An 18423-nucleotide genomic window follows, 5' to 3' on the forward strand; every position below is an offset into this window, starting at 1 on the left:
GATTATTCTTAACGACGTACCATTGTCATCAATGATTAACAAAGGATCAGATATTAAAAATGTTGATGTGAAATGTGAATGTAAATGACGATACCAGGTAGTACGTTTTGTGATTTGTATCAAAAAGTGTGATCTAGAAATTCTCTGCAATGGCGAAAGGCTAATCTGATTTGTCGCGCGATCATGCAGGCACGAGCGTCATAGGCAGATGAATGGTATTTTCGCGATATACGGATATAGAATGAGAGTTATTTCAACGTAAACGAAGCATTGTGTTTATAGATAATATTACAAATTTCCAATCATCGATACGAATGCAATTTCCAATCGTATTATCGAATTACCAAGTAGTTGCCACTTCATAATTCGATTCTACAACGGTTACTCGTACAATCGATCGTCGTGCCTTTTCGAAATTAATTTTTGAATTTCAATCGCTATGAATACTTGTCGTTTAAACTCGTTTGCTTTAATTAAGCAACGTCGATCCTGATTAATTATCTATTTAATTAACGAAGGCCATATATGTCCAACCAAGGATTTTATTAATGCTAGTCGAAGACACCTTATATCGCCGATTGATTACTCGTTTGTGTACGTGTATAGACGATGTCTATTTTGACGTTTAATTTCCTGGTTAAGGAGAAACCTTACGTGACAACGGACTGTCGGTTAATTAGCACGTTCGAGCTTGCCGTGACTTCGTGAATAATTCAAAGTGTCTTGCGTTGCATTCGCGGCCTATCGAGTGTGCCGATAGGTTACTCGCGACGTCTACATCTTGCGCGTTCGAATAAGCTCGTTTGAGCGACTATTACCTGCTAGAATAGATCAGTTTATAGAGTCGTCAAAAGGTTCGATCGATTTCGACGTGTACAACTGCAGTACGTGCTCCCTAATCATCGTTGTTGTATTTGGCGAATACGGAATACTGTGTCAGTGTTACACAAAGTACGGGATACCGCGTCATCCAGTGCTTAATTAGATGCCACGATGAAGCCGTGAATTGCTCGTAACCGGCAGTTCAATAACGAGATACAAAGCGAAAGTAAGACGAAACAAAGCGGAGAAAAGGAAAAGAAGGCCCAGATAATGGATTATCGTTATGGATGGTAGGTTGCTGCTTGCTAGACAGAAAGGGAATAAAATGGATCGGACGTGAAAGATAGATTCGACAAGTGCCATTTATATTATATTAAATCATCGCGTTTCTCTTCTAACAGTGATGAGCAAACCCGTACACGCTTTATCAAACTTTCAAGAATATTCACGTCGATCCAGGTACACGATATTGTATTACGAGCAATCGAGTGATATTTAAAAGACAAGGTCGTATGTTTTTGCGCTCTGTTATCTTCGAGGATGTAAAAACTGTAAAAGGATGTTTGTAGGATTTCGAAAAATAACGTCGGTCGTAACGCAATATCGTGTATCCGAATCGACGTGAACGCTCTTGCAAATTTGTTCATGTACGCGCTTTAAGCAGATACAGCACAGTAGATCACATTCGATTATTGTCTTTTTAGTACAAAACTAAATCAGAGCATGAATATGCATAAAAACGTCGCAACTTGGTTTCTTTTATGAATTACAAAAGTTTGCCACTTTCTTGATCCGATAAATTAGAATAAATATTCAGTTGCAACGCTAAATGTCTGCGTGTATTTCATATATACAGGTTTTTCGAATTCTTCGAGCAGGGACTGCTGGAACAAATCAGTTACAAGCGCAATGGAAAACTTTCGATTCTTGATTTTTTGATTGAAGCGTTTCTGATTCGTTAGATGACATGATGACACGAATACAAAAAAATCCACCATGGTTTTAACCGAGTAAGCCGTACGGTCATTTTAGTTATTTTGGTTTCCCTCGTGTCTGTCAGTTCCATGGAATTTTTATGGAAATAGACAGTGACTCTGTGAGATAAATCAAATCTATCGAGCAAAATGGGTGAAACCGAAGCACTTTCAAAATTTATACGCCCTTATACTGTGATATGGTTTCACGAGTTTCCCGCCCAACAGACCAACGAGTCTACTCTTATTAGTAATCCAGTGCTGTGATCAGAAGTATCCCACATCGCCGTGTCGTGAATTTCATCGTCGCACACTTTTATACTAACACACTTATACCCCATGATATACTGAGATTGATTTTTGAATTGGGAACATGCCATCGAAATTATGAAGACCATCGTCCAATGGCTATAGAATTGCGTCGATTAATGCGGAGATGGAAATATTAATTAAAACGCAACGTTTGAAATATCACCGAAATTACCGAGTCGGTAAATTGGATAATTCATTCTTCGAATAAAGTCTTGTCATAAATTACAAGCTTATATGTTTTGTAGAATTAATTATTTCGATATGAAATAATATTTGGATACTTAAATACGAATGTTCCTACACAATATTATGGTGTAATACGTGCAATAATTAGGAAAGTTCATACTAGATTCCGACATATGAAACGTCTCATCGTGTTATATCAATTTTTTAATTAATTATTACTTATTGCGAATATGTAGCGATGACGTTTATTTATCTGGAAACTCGTTCGCGCTTCCTGTTCCGTGAGGTGTATTTTACCGCGTATTGTATATTCAAGCAGTTTCTGCACTGGCCAGACAAGTAGAACAAAGAGATCTGCCATTTTTTCGAAGAGAGAGGCAAGAGGAAGACGTAGACCGTTTTATTATGTATTTGGTGGTATGTATATTTCGTTGCTGTGGGTTGTGGCTGGATAACGAGGAAAATCTCTCCCCCTGCTATCTCTCTCTTTCTCTCTCTCTCTCTCTCTCTCTCTCTAGTTACTCCTCGGTTCCCATTCGTTTTTTCGTTCTTTCTTTCGTTTTTTGCTCTCAGACATTGCTTGTGTTTTCTGTGACGACTTCTGGACAATTTTCTCCACCGGAAGATATTTTCCGTCACGGTCCGTTGCTATCTTGTTATCTGCTAAGGAAGCAGACGAAAAATGGAGAAACACGAAAATAAGAAGGCGGTGGGGAAGTCAAAAGGCCAAGAAGGCCAAGAAGAAGGGGGGAGGAAAAGGCCGTTAGAAAAGAATACAAAGGAAGGAAAAGCAGTCAGGAGAAGGGACGGGTGACGGTGGAGAGGTAAAAATGCGATTGGAACGGCGATGTGGCGGAGGAAACGCGAAAAGTTCGACACCCAAAACGAGCATCGAGTTCAGGGAACGATAGATCACTTCGCTGAGACACACGATCTGCAGGACAATTCAACGACCCAATCGAAATTGTTCGACTGCTGGCAATACGTAGCCAGGATGCATGGGTTCCGAGTGTGTTTACTTACTTGGTACATAAAGCACAAGCTTGACTGCCTCTCGTATAGATCACTAAATGCGTCATATCCCTGCAGGCTACGTAGAAACGTTCGAAACAACGATAAGATCTCGACAGCTTGATAAAATTGACCTAGTACGGTAACGTATTTATAACTTCGTTAATACCGGAACATTCTTAATGTTCCTTTTCATAGTTTTGTTTAAGAACGTTAATTTGTATTATAACGGGTAAACAGATATACGTGTGTAACTGTGCAGATTATTAGAAACGAGTGCTGGCAATTATTCCTCGAAACGATAAATGAAACGTAACGTCCGTATCTAGATAAAATCTTTAATTCGCATAATTCTGAGTTGTGTAATGGTTGGAATTCTAAAATAGGGTATATTCTCGTATACGTGAAGAGTAAAGACGTTTACAGGAATACTTTACTTGTTTCTAGAAACTGTTATCCCGTTTCACGTATTCGTGTATATTATTTTAAATATTATTTTCAAGGTATACCATAAACAATATCGCGTAAAAAGATCGATAAATTATGCTGGCATGCGTATTTTTTTGCTTAATCTTATCGTAGTAGGTACGTTTAAACGCGGATTTTGATTCGACTATGAAATTTGAAGTTTGCTGTTAAATACACGCGCAAAGATTAATAGCGTGTTTTCCGAATTACAATGTAACTAATAAAACGAGATAAGATAACGCGTTAGATAGATGCTAAATTTTCCAAACTTTGTATTTCGCAGTATGCGTTATACGGTATAAAAGCGATACAAATGCGTAACTATTATTTTAATTAGATTCGTTGGAATATATAGGATCTTTCATCCGGCGAATAGTCAGATTACATTGTTGCGTAAAATGCTTAACTTGGAAGCGGCGCTCGCGAGTACATTTTGTTCTATATAAAGAAGCTATTAATTATACTTGACAATGAAAGTTTTGTCTATCCATACGCAACACTGCGATCGAAGAAAGTTTATCGCGATATATTAGTCTGTTTAGAAGCGACGAGGGAACATCGTGTTGGCAAATGTATTAGCAGGAAATTCAAGAGAAAAGAAGCAGGTACACAAAGAGCGTAGTTTAAGCGCGTTGGATAGCACAGGCTCCATTGAGTACGCGAAGAAATCTCGAAGATAGGGTTCACGGTGGATTTACGGCGTGACGGTCGCTGGCGAAGCGTGATATTTGCACCTTTAAAACGGGTAATCCACGGGTTCTTCACGGCTGATTACTTGGCCGTACGGCGGAGAATCGGATGGTTTTCTTGGTTGCTCGAGTAGCGTTCCAGATTGTGCGCATTTCGCGATATTAGAGGAAAAGTAATGGCACTGAGTGGCAACGCGGGAGGAGCCTGCCTCCTCTGGCTAAAAGTACCACGGCAAGAGGTTGGATCAACAGCTCGAAAGATGAGAAGAAGTGGTTAACGTGCAGCTTAACCCTCCCCGAGCCACGTAATGAATAACAACGGCATGAAGTGTTTGCCACGGGCAACAAGGAAGAACTTTCCAGCAAACTCTCTCTCTCTCTCTCTCTCTCTCTTTCTCCTCTGTTTACAAGGTTTAATTAGGGTGTTTCAATTGGGACAAGCGCGATGCCCACTACAACGCAATGTGTAGAATAATTCGTTTAATAATGCGCTTTGCGCTTTGACCCTCGGCTTCTCGTAGTACGAAAACGCTCTCCTACGGTACTGTCTAGCTAATAGAACTCGGGAAACTAAGGAACTATAATTATTGCACATTGATCGTCGAATATTTTGGGATATCGATGGGAAAGTTTTTTTGCTTTGGCACGTCGAATAACGATTATTTTTGTATTGTACGAACTACATGAATAGCTTGTTTAAAGCAGTAAGGTACGTTCGCCACCCGAATAGGCTTTTGGTCTCTTTACGATGATTGTGAGCAAGCAACGCAAAAATAAACTTCAAAAGATTCTTTGTTTACCATATATATGCAATAAATATATTTGAACGTGGTAGGTACACGGCTAAGGACACGAAGCAACTTTTATCGCTGGATTTTTGTTCATTAACACACATGTTCATTAACAAAACTGCGTATCACGAAGGTAGCAATTATGACGTAAATTTATCAAGTAACAAAAATACATTTAGCTTGATAATTGCAAAGGAAATTCAGCTTCATACAACGCGAATTTTTGTAACGTTCTTCGTCGAGCGCGTATTGAACGTTCGTAGATCTTGGCGCATACGTGTATGTAGATGTTTGCAGGTCTGGAATACAATTAACGATAATTGTATTGTTATATTCGATCGATGTTTTACTTGTGGTTCTTCGGGTAGGCAATGAAACTCTGGTACAGGCAGTTCGAATCTTGAAAATCGTGTAACTTTACGCGCGACATAATTCACCTGCACAACGGTTTCGACGGTTACAACGATGATCGTTCAATTTTGCTTCTCAATATCATCCTATAGAATTAACAAGCGTAGCTATGATATGATACGAAGGTATGAAATTTACGATGTTATACATATTTGACAGTTTCTATGAATCTTTTCTTGCTATATCATGCAAACGTTATAACGTATCTTATCGAACAAACGTATAGCTGATACTGGTCATTATGAAATTAATATCGAAGAATCACCCTACAAAATACGTTCTCCTATGTATCCGATAAAAAGTAAAAATATAGAAAAACCAATAATCTCAGTCTGAAAAGAGAGCAAATGCCATAAACGTTATTCTATGTTCCGTGTGTAAAAGAACGATGTTATAAATTATGCAGAAGTATGGATATTTAATATTTTTGCTATAGAGAAATTCACTGGTTTGCCTTTGGTGATCGAGCCGATACTTCAAAGAACGGATACTTTGTGCAATTTTAATGGTTCATTTCACTGTATCGTATGTGAGAGGCATATGTAATATTTACATGCCACGATATGGTGTACTTGCAATAAAATCAGTTCGACAGTCTCGCTTTTGCACACTTTATATTCGTGGATAAAGATACTGACGAAACTAGAATGGACTTGCAAAGCGTACAGCGGAAAGTTGCCAACTTCTTTACCAAATAGGTTACAGGGGGTAAGAAATTCCGCTAACTTAAGATCATTTGAACTCTCGTGTGTAAAATTCAACGAGACGTTTCACGTGAAAGAAATTTTAATGCGCAATTTGTTTCGAGAGAAAGTCAAGTGTCTCGGTGAAAATACATATGCATATGGAAACTAGGACGGTCCTTTAATCGTATACAAAATAAGTTTACCCTGTTCACCTTGCTTTATACGAAATTTCTTCGCCAACAATTTCGCGCAAAATATTTTCAAACGATCTTGCGACCAATTACAGCTTTCAAGAAATTCTTAATACGCGACATATGACGCGACTTTCTAGCGAAACGTTTCCCGTATATCTTATAAAACTATTTTTATCAATTTTACGTTGCCAGATCGCGCTATGAATTGTGCCAGAGCACTAGAAAATAAAATTATAATATCGCGAAATACGTATTTGTTATATCTGTGCTAACTGTTAAAGTAATTATTAATACGCGTTATAGTAATTATTTATACGATATTGCAATTCCACGCATCGAGTTATATATAAAAAACTACTTTTCGTGGACTGTACGATTATGAAAGATGTTTAGGTACAACGGAGGATCGTGCGTCGTTGTCAATTAAATTGAACGAATACTACGAAATACGAAGTGTCTCGAATCTGAACCCTTATTCCCCTTCGCACGAGAGTAAAATGCACGAAAATTCTTTTCTCCGCAGAAAGATCAAAGGCAGATCGAAACGCCGAATCGTTTGTATGTTCTAGAAAATTAGTGGTTCTCTTGGCAAGATTTTTTTATCTCTTTGCTCAAAGATATCTAAAGTATACAAATTAAAGTTACAACATTTAATAACTGAAACAAATCTGAAATATTTAGATCCCATTTCTTCGACTATAGTTATGCAAATATGAAATTGTATAAACATCCTTAATCAAGAGATAACGATAATAGTTAACGATTGTGCAAAGTTGCGTGGCAAGTGGCAGAAGCGTAATTAACTATGTTACCGATGCGTCCGCCTGAAAGTGTTAATTTTCCAACAAATATTTTAATGAGTAAAGTTGGCGACTCGATGGTTTAGCGTATTATTTTAAAGGAATCCGCACGCGAATTGGAAACAAGTGCTTGAACACGAATCTACAAATTTTACTGATAAATCGGTGAGAGTCGCAAGGTGAGTGGAGGTGAGCGGAGAACAAGGCACCCGGTTCGAAACTCAAAGCCAAGTTTCTTTAACGATGAAACCAATGGAAGCACTACCTGCTAGCATTATAATCTGTTCGTGAGCGCAGTCGAGCAGCAATACATCGTTGAATCTTTGCGCGCTACACGCGCGTCTATACACGCACAGTACAGCGAATTATCTAGATGGCGAAAAGCGCTGGAAGAGGTAGTTTGTTTCTCCGTTGGCATAATACGTTATGGCAAATAACATGTTATTATCAGAACCTACGATCGAATCGTTCCGTCATAAACGAAGATTCCAAGAGAAAAACACGAACGAGAAAATACTTTTCTCCATTTTCTTCATTTCAATGTCACCTTACGATTAAACAAGACAATTTCAATATGGCATATAGATTGGAAGAGAAAACAACCTATTAGGTTCAAATGTATAATAATCGAGCGATATTTTAATATCTTGGATATTCTAATATTACGATGTAACATATTTTAAAAGTTTCGAAGGGAATAAAAGAAGCACGTGTTTATCTCGAAAATCATATATAAAGGCAATTTTGTAATATCAATGTTAAAGCTACTTCGCTGTAATAAGTAGAAAATGCGACTTGCCATGTTTTTCCTCTGTAGAGCATAATCGTATATGGTAATATCGTAAATGAAAGCAAAAATAAAAATATGAGCCGCCCGAAGGGCAAAATGATTATCTCCGTTTGACGAACTTTTTTAAATCTTGGCATCGATAAAGTCCAGCGGTAATTTTAGCATCGGTAAAATCCATCAACGTACAAACGTGTCATAAAATTTTAGCGTTCTTATAATAGTTTATCGACTCTCTACAACTATGATTTCTATAACTTCTCGTTCAAATGATACGAGTTTAACTTTCATTGTCTACCATGCTATGTGTTGAAAGAGAATCAGTGGCAGACTATACCCTGCACATTTACCTTGACATTTGTCAGTCTGTGTTTTCGTTACTTAGTTATTTATCGTTAATTTTACGCGATTCTACTCGATTTTACGGTTACGTGTTTTTCCTTTTGTATCGTTAAAAGTATATCTTACCAAGCAATTTTCATATAAAACACAAGCAATAATTAAGTATTTGAACGATCGAAAATTGAAGTAAATCTTATTCGACTATCGGAAAAGTACAAATAGACACGATAATTTCCCTCGAAAACAGCTATAATATATATAAAATATAAAACCTTATGAGTATCGATAATTGCGTGAAATTGATTACACCGTGTTCGCATCTAGTATAATATTTACATAACGACTTAATCGATTTACGGGTTACTATACTTATACCGTGAAAGTTGCGGTTGGAAAATTACCGCTTGGAAAGCAACCAACTCGCATATACCATACGCGATATACGTATGTAGGTGTTAACAACGCATTAAATGAGTTAGGAACATTTATCGGTACCTGTCAAATTATATCGCGTCTAGTTACAACAATTATTGATTGCGCGAACATTATCCGAATAGAAGAATTTCAAGCATAATTTAAATGTCTTCGAGTCAGATTTGTTTAAGTTAGACATTTCAGACTTTTACACGAAGTATCCCTAGCTTTAATTAAAAATATCTTACGAGTTGTCCATTTTTTATAACATTTTACCTCAACATCTTTCGACGTGGAACGTTCCGAAGAATCCACATATGTAAAAAAATATATATCGTTTCGTTAAAAAGAACAAAGTTCGTCTTCGTATGTCGTCTATTCCTCTGATAAAAAAGCTAATCACGTCGAATTATGTTCTCCCTCGGAACGATCCAAATTTTATTCGAAATATATCTCGTTAAATCATTGTTTGCGCGATAACCAAAGTGGCTGCAATTACGTGACCCACCCTGTATACGATGTATACGATGGGTTCGTTCGTAGTTGCATCTGATTATTGTCAACGGCACAATAGCAATGTCGTCTTTGGTCTCGTTTTGATCAGGAAAATCGCATCGATGCGTTATTGGAATCTTTGTTCATGGAAGATTTCAAATAAAGAAGTTTCGTCGTTGTATTAATATCGTTGTCTTGCCGATACGAAAGCGAGACCGAAAGCGAAAGCGGAAGCGGACCCCACTGTGGGGTTACTGGGTAACTGGAAATACTTTTGAAAGAAATTTCTTTGACGAGTATGCGATGATTATTACTACGATCATCGAACGATATTATACATACTTGTACGAAAGAATATGAAAACTTAGATTTCGAAAATTCAGAACGATGATTAAATTCTCGATAATTTACGGTTCGGTGCGCGTTTACGTGCACGCTACTGTCCTTTCTGACCTACTAAACGAGAAACTTGATAATTTATTAGAACGTTTCGATTATTAGCACTGTTATTTGAAAAATGAAAACGAATAGAGCGAAGACGGTTGAATAAAACATTAGAAAAATGATTTCACGAAATTGTAGTTTGTCACGATGAGGTAAAATTAAATAAACTGCAATAGCGGAGATGTTAAAGAGCCGCGTTGACTCGGTCGACTGGGGTTCGGATTCGTGGCCAAAGGGCTCACGGCACGGTTCAAGTTCCGGTTGATCATCGGCCGGCATTTCTGCAACTCGATTTATTCGCAATTACGTTGTGCTTATTTCAGCGTGGTTCTGGTGGTTCGGAACACATCTAAAGCTGTAGCTTCCACATGTTTAACCATTTACAAACTCGTCTTTACTCGCTCCGCGTGTGAACGTTTATATTCATACTGGCATACTTAAAGAGACTAAAACCTCCGGCAAAAATGAAAGTATGGACGTACAAGTTGCAAAAAGTAGTCACAAATAATCCTGACAGTCGATGCGACTTTAGATAATATAAAAGAAACTAAGATATTCGCGATACCGACGATGACGTCTTTGTCAATTTATATTCTATGCGGTTAATGAATTGAATATCAATAAATTCCACCACTGGCGGTACTTTACGATCGCTCGATCAACCAGAAGAGAAAGTAAAATTTTGTTCCGTGTTGTATGACACGTAGTTGACTCGAATCAAACGTTGTTGGAACAAACAAGTAATAAAATTATTTATCGCCATTCGAATTACAATTATATTACTTGCTTTGATGCTACGCACAATTACCCATGATGAGACGATGAGAAGGCGATGTTTAATTCTCCCTGTTCTTTACAAACCAAACTAAATCTACGCGAACCGTGCAAGATCGAGCTGCGAAACTAACGTCGAATCAGAAAACAGCCAAAGGGAGGGAGTCTCGTCAAAAAGTTCGATCTCGCATTCGACGATTACGCCAGTCCCGTTACGTAGACGATTTATTAAGCTGCTGCGGCAAGGTTGCTCGAATCTCGGTTTATTTCTTATCATACAAATCGTACAGTTTCACGAAAAGCAGTTTAAGCGATGTACACGACATGACGTGGACGATTTCACGAGGAAGATAAAGTTCTTATAAGTAGTTGGTCCGTCGTAGCCAGCACGCAGACGATTTCGTAGCTCGAATATGGCTCGCATTTCCGAAGGGGGAACCGACTAAAAGGAGGAGAGAAAGAAAGAGAGAGAGAGAGTGAGAGAGAGAGAGAGAAAGAGCAGAAGACTCGTAGAATTATATTGCCGTAGATAGGATGCAAGAGACCGCCGCATCTCGAGAATACCAATTTGATTTCGCTAGAAACGCCGGAAACGCAGCCGGAAGCTCGTAAAGTATACAAGCAACGTGGTCAACGAACCTTACGTCTTGCCGCTGCAGACTACCGGAAGTACTGTCCGTTACGAAAGGGTCGAGCCGGAGGCGAAGGTACTTAAGGAACGAACGATGACGCATCCCGAGTCCTTTTTCAGCCACTGATGTGGTCGTAAGAAGGATCATGCACGTTGCTCGACTTTTTGTCCCGACTCGAGCATTTTACTAGAATTCGCTAATGAATGCTGACCTTATTACCAACTTATACAAGGTTCCCTTTGTCTACCAAGTAATAGTTTGGTCGATTTTGGAATTCAGCAACTTTTGTGCTCGTTGGTTCGATTAGTTGTAATTTGAGAGTAATTAATACAGAGTTAGTTTAGTTCCGAACTTACAAGTTTGATTATTATTGGCAAATGTTACAACATCGAATTGCTTGCGCGAGAGCCTTTCAGAAGTCAGACTATAAATTAACTTTACTTTTTGTTAATTTCGTTACACGAAAAAAAGCCAATCGACGCTTATAATAGTACGAGGTGTCGAGAGACAAACGACTCGATTCCGCAAGTCCATTCATTGCACAGAAATGACACAAAGAATAGCAAATTTTAAGGTATACGTTTGAACGAATAGAATCGTTCAAACGTAATTGTCCCTGGTCCCTGAACGGCTCATATTATAGCGATATAATGGATTTTGTAATACATAGGCTTTCGAGAATAGAAACTTTGTATCAGAATAAATATATCTTCGTAATTGCGTAACGCTTGCTTTAGTGAATTTTTCATCGGCATATGTTTGAAACGAAATTGATATAAGAACGAATAGCTCGTCGAGTTCTTTACGTTAAACGGAAAATAAGCGTGCATGTATATTTCTGTTCGGCAACCAACCTCGGCTCCTGTTCCTCGAGAAACACGTACAACCGCAATTTCTCTCGAGCTTCGTTAACAAACGTTGAGTCGTAGTATTTGTCGAGGAGCAAATCACTCGAAATTTTTCATTTCCGTAACATTCGTATTTTTGGCTCGTAAGATGCGTGGCAAATAAATATTCTGAATTTAGTTTATCTAATCGAATCGCATCCGCCCTGGTTATGCGATCGTTCGTAAGTCTAAAAACAAATATCAAGTAATTTGGTTAAATTTCTCTCGCGTCTCGTCGTTCGTTTAAAGATAAAAATAAGAACGTTGACGGCAAATGTTTGACCAAAAATCGTGTTACGCGTGTACGGGTCGTTAACTTTATTCGCTTTAAATATCTTGCTCTCTAGCCATAACAAAATCATTAGCGTTGCATCGTAGCCCCCTTTATGGGATAGAATTCTGCAAAATGAAAACAACCATTTAGTCAAACAATGTTCAAACGTTGATACGTCCAAGATCCTCGTTACCTATCGAGTCGTCTATTAATCCAACGGTGCCGAGCAATACCCTGAGCTTCGTAAACGATAAACGTCAAATGTTCTCTCTATGTTCAGCTATAACGTTATGACATCATTCGTTACATACGGTGTACCTTAAGAACTAAGAAATTTCTATCTGTATAAATAACGCCGAAACGGCGCGAGCGGAGAATTTAGACGAATGATCCGAAGGAGCCATGCAAACCGGAACTTTTCGTCGCCTCCATTTTCCACCGAGAGTTCGATTTAAATGCTTCCTGAGTATACTTAAAACCACATTCGTAACGTTTCGCTAAAACTCGTTACACGGGATAGACAGAAGTAAGTCATTTACATTAGTGAAACAGAAAATCGGTTTCCACTTTAACGGGATTGATTTGCAGTTTGATGTTGGTCGAGCATTTTTAATTCGTTTCGTTCAACGCTACGAATTTAGATGTTTGCACGTTTCAAATACAAGAATTTGGTATATTCAATTTTTCCAGTCGGATTACATCTTAATTTATGTGCTTCGATGATCGATCTCCGTGTTTTTCTATTTATATGAAAGTCTGTTTTCACATTCGGTTAGTAGTTACTTGGAAAGATTGAAATTCGAGAAACTATAGCGTTCTCTTTATAATAAATATATGTATACAATTGCAATTGTCATTCGCAAAGTACTTTATATTTTCATTGAACAACGAAGTATCTATGCTCTACTACCTCCGTTCTTTTTTTTTCTTTTCTTTGGTATTTCGAACATCGCATAATGTATACCAGGTATGTAAATATGAAACCGGAATTTGTGTATAAAAAATACACGCCAAATGCCACGCCAAAAAAACTGTCGCTCTTTTGAGGCAAACCAGTCATCGAGCCATTTTCGTATATTTTCGTAAGAAGCGAAGTGTTGGTCAGAAAGTGCGTGTCCCATCGATGCAAATAAATAGTAATCGGACGGAGCCAAGTCTGGTGAGTAAGCCGCGTGCGAAAGTATTTCCCAACTGAACGCTTCGATCGTTTCCTTCACCGGTTTTGCTGTATGCGATGGTGCATTATCACGAAGCAAAATTACTTTGTGTCGCCTTTTTTGATATTCTGGTCGTTTTTCACGCAAAGCTTGATTCAAATCGATCATTTGTCGTCGGTAGCGCTCGGTATTAACGGTTTCGCCAGGTTTTAACAGCTCATAATAGATCACACCCTTTTGATCCCACCAAACACAGAGCATTGTCTTACGTCCATAGCGATTTGGTCTTGTAGTCGATGTCGGTGGTTCGCCTGGAGCTACCCATGATCTTTTACGCTTAGGATTCTCAAAATATATCCTTCGATATAGATCGCGACGTTGCGTCGCATCGCCTGGTTTGTGTTTTAGAAACGCAGTCGCGCACGAGCGTCATGGCACCATTTAGCGTTGCGTGAAATGGTCGACTAAAATTGTGTCTTACGTTTCTTTCTTACCTACGTTAACATAATAATACAAACGCGATTAAACGTAATCAATTTCTATCGAAATTATTACATTTTTATGACCAATTTCAACGGAAGAATCAAAAATGAACGGAAGAATAGAAATGAAAAAACTCACGACTCAATTAGGAATGGGAGGAAGTTAGCCGGTCGAAGTGAACAAAGTATCGATTATGATTCGATAATTCTTTGCGATCTGCCAATAGTAAGAATGGTACGTGTTTATGCCAGCAGAATTAACTGAATCGCGTTTAATTAAGGTACGTCTCCGAACAACGTCGATAACTCGATGACTCGACGGAAAATGTTTTCAAATTCCAATTATTGGATATCGTTGAAGTTCTGTTTACGAGCACACGCTTAACATTATGTACTCGAATTCGTGTATAATCTGCGACTTCATAGACATATCCAACCCCCGTGATTGTAATTTCCCGTAAATGCTCTTAAACCACTTAATTTCTGGCTTTTCACTTTTCGAATAGCAGTTGTAACATAGAAACGTTATTGTATTATTTTAGACAGTTTGTTCTCTATTGAGATAACTAGCGTCTATGTTATTTAAGCTGCTTTCGAACGAATTAAACTTTGAACGAATTCTCGAAGAGAGAAGATATAAAATTTCAGAATTTTCTGCATAATTTTTTAGTTCTACGCGAATGAGAGGTCGTAATCGAAATACTCGAATCGATGGTAAAACGAAAACAATCGAAACGATCTCTCGGTAGATGGTTAAAAATAGTCAGATAGAAATTGCGCGCCTAAATATATTTTCTCGAGAAGACCAATTAATCGAACGTAGCAAAGCTTTTACGATTAGTAATGATACCGAATTGCGATAGAATATATATAATTTAGCCACAGTGACCAATATACATAGTTACCGTGAAGATTTAGACCACTTAAAAGCACGATTAGAAAGCTGCGAACAATTTGTGGAAGATTAGTGAACTAACTTTTTAACTTACGTATCGTCGCAGTACATGTAAAACGCGTTTGTTAATTTATACGCCGAACGACTTTTCAACGATAACTATTTCTTCTTCTATCGTGTCACGAACACAGAATTCGAATAAATTCGTATTCTAAATAAAAAGAAATCATCTTGTACAGATCGGTGTGATAAATCTCGCTAATTATATATTGTATTATTACGAAACATCTTCTTCAAACCGTTAAGTACCACGCTTTACAAGTACTTTAAGTACACTGATATAATGAGCGATTAAAAGGAAAGTTTCATTTATAATTCGACAAACTTTGATCCTGATGGTTAAAAAAGATACACATACATATATGTATAGGAACACGATGAAACTATTTATTAGATGACAGGTATCTGTGGATTTACGAAATATTGAAACGTGCAAAAATGTCCACGATACGCACAATGTAGAAAAACATAGGCAGAAAATATGCAAAATAGAGCGCTCGTATTACCGATATTTGGAAAACGAGTCCAAAATTTAAATCTAATTTAATTCTTAGCCGTATTCGGCGTTGCCTAATTCTTCCTTCCACAAACGCATTTATCTTACGATATTGGAGCGCGCTGTTCGTACTTTTACGATACTTTTACAGTACAGAAGAGTCATTATATTTATAATAACATGCATATCGTAACCCACATATACGACGCGAACAAAAAAGGTAAAGAGAGCGCAGCATGGAGCACGTTTACGACTGCGACTATAAAATAAGTTTTCATACTATGCAACGTTCTTCTGTATAAATTATCTATGTAAACCCTTCGCGTGGCCGGTTTTTCCATGTGAAGTTTGAAAACTTTTTAGCTAATCGAATTGGTCGTTTTGGAAAGAGCATCGTGTGCGTTTATAGGGTAAAAATGAAAGAGTCGGGCCAAGGGTGCCGATACGAGGGCCGAGGGAATTAAAAGAACGAAACGTACGGAGGAAGAAGGGAGAGCGCACGTATTGGCGAAAGGGCGTATACGAGGTTTCATTTCCGAGAAGGGCTGTAAAGATTGCTCGCGTGCAACCTTTTATATTATAGAGAGTTACATATTTCTCGCAAACTCGCCACTATATCGCTCCATAATAATAAGGCTAATGCCTTGCAAATTAAGTAGAGAAACGAAAGGTCTTTTACGTGGCTTTACGTCCGTTTAAACCGCCGAAGCCCGATGTTTGTCGACGATGCACGATTAGTGCGATACGGCATCAAGGCGATGCTCGTTTAATTTTAGCCACACGGGATTCGTACATTACGATATACATAGGTACGTAGATATATCCTATATGTGTCGAATTTGTAAATTTTATTGGATTCGTAAACGCGCAACGTTGTTCAGCTTCTCTAGCGTTAAATTAAATTTGTTCCTTATTAGAAATTCTTGCAGCGAGTATTTACCAGATATAGAGCTTCTAAGTTACAATCGTTAAACAGTGGTTTCGAATTTTATCGTATAATTTAAACGTTTAACGTGGAACTATTTTGTCGTGTCCAAATTAAATTTTCAATACGTTAAGAAATAGGTGAAAAAGTGGTGTTCAGCAACGGGTTAAAAGATCGTTTACTTAAAAAGATTATAATAAAACGTTCGAACGTCATTCGACTAGTCAATTACGTATGAATATGTATTAATGAAGCGTAACTGATTCATCGTACACGAGCGACAAATCACTCCTGTAAAGAGATGGGAATAGGGTTTGCTCTACAGAACGAGATTCTCACGGCTTGTCAGACTTGATTAAGATATTGCGAATTACATCCGTATATCGCTGTGTAACGTTCGCGCGACATAATCGTTGTAATAGCTGTTCCGGATACGACTGATAAGTGCGTGATACACTCTCCTTTCGATAGAAATTCATACGCGTGTAGAAGACGATCGACGAGAACGAATAGACGATCGTTCATTTTCCCGCTAAATCTCAACTTGCTGTATATCAAGTGTACCAGCTACCTTGAATCATTACGTATAATATCAGTTATTTGTTTTGTCACTCTGTGATACAATCGATTCTATACACCACGGTTTGGTTTTTCTATGAAAAAAAGTCACTCTTGAGAATTTTATTCTTTCATTTTAACCTTTCACTGCTTGCAATTTCACTCTCGGATTTCACTGTTTTACTTTAAAAATATTACGCTTTTTGATATAAAAAAAATAAATAAATAAATAAAAGCGATACAAGTACGAGTAAATTTTTGAAACAAAGTTCGCCGTGTGATAAATATTTCTCGGATAAAGATTTATTTGGGTATAATATTGTTTTGTATTTTTTCCGTAGTAATGATAGCGAATAAATCGATAACGGAAATGAAAGCAATTTGTCACGATGAAATTGATCTAGCGTCGTACAAATTGTCATAATACGATATCACGGTGAGAAAAGAATTATTAGCGAAAACCAGAGAAAAGAATATACTCTTCGTGTTTTAATAGAAATTGATAAAAGTGGAAAAAATTAAAGGATCGTGTGTTACTTACCGACCACTTGCAGGTAACCAGTTTGACTTTTCATTGGATCCGTATTAATCTGACACATGTACCATCCCCTGTCAGATTCTTTTACCTCTCGTATGTGGAGAAACCACGTGCGATGATCGCTGTGAGAAACGGCTATTCGATGGTTTTTCGTGATAACGTGACTAGCTATCGTTAATATCGTTTGGGTATCTACCCGCAACCATGCTACCTGTAACAAATTGAAAGTTTTCGCTACAGTATCCAACAGGATAATCGTATTTCTAATTTTCAATTTAACATCGCAAACAAGCTGTATAACAGATGTGTTTTACGCCATATTACCCAACTTTGTTCGCAATAAAAATATAGATACGCAGGTATATAGTTCTTTAACCACACAATGCTACGAAAATGTTGAAACGCTTGTGACGTAAAAAGGTATTTCGGATATTTGCGCGTCTATGCGAAATTTCAAGTAACAACGATGCACGAAAATATAACACGAAAAACAATAAATATAACTATCTAATTTTGTGAAATGCCACGCGATACGATAAATGTAACTAGGTATTTAATTCCGATCTCCAACAAAAATTGATAAATTAAACGAGACATTTCAATTAAATTTTGACATTTTTACGTAATTACTTTTCGCTAAACTGCGAATGTTTGTAATTGATGGAGTATTTAATTGCACAAAAGTGTACGCGCAAAATGTACAGAATTTCGATAACAAAGTTCGAGATTCGATTATATAATAATGTTTCGAGAGCGAAATAAATCTCTATTTAGGTTCCGTTTCTCTAGGTGTATTTAGAAAAAATATAAATTTAGATAAACATCGATACGATACATAAAAAATTCCATTGTATTTTTTACCAACACCGTTATATCTATAAACTATAGATCCATAGATAACGTCACAGTTACTTCAAAA

At 37.5% G+C, this 18423-nt stretch overlaps 1 protein-coding gene across 2 annotated transcripts in view; it reads right to left on the reverse strand.

Moving 5' to 3' along the window:
- The window catches only part of LOC117238853 (lachesin-like), a 52628-nt gene extending 34907 nt beyond the window's left edge, over positions 1-17721 (reverse strand). The window contains exon 1 of one of the 2 annotated variants that reach the window (XM_033504065.1): positions 17508-17721. In XM_033504065.1, coding sequence (XP_033359956.1) covers positions 17508-17565 — 58 coding nt within the window. In that variant the 5' untranslated portion in view covers positions 17566-17721. The remainder of the gene's footprint in view (positions 1-17507) is intronic. The other variant, XM_033504063.1, reaches the window with a different exon arrangement.
- Between the last annotated feature and the right edge of the window lie 702 nt (positions 17722-18423).

Source organism: Bombus vosnesenskii, unplaced genomic scaffold, assembly GCF_011952255.1.
Source record: "Bombus vosnesenskii isolate JDL3184/JDL3185 unplaced genomic scaffold, Bvos_JDL3184-5_v1.1 scf7180000013644, whole genome shotgun sequence".
NCBI lineage: Eukaryota > Metazoa > Arthropoda > Insecta > Hymenoptera > Apidae > Bombus > Bombus vosnesenskii.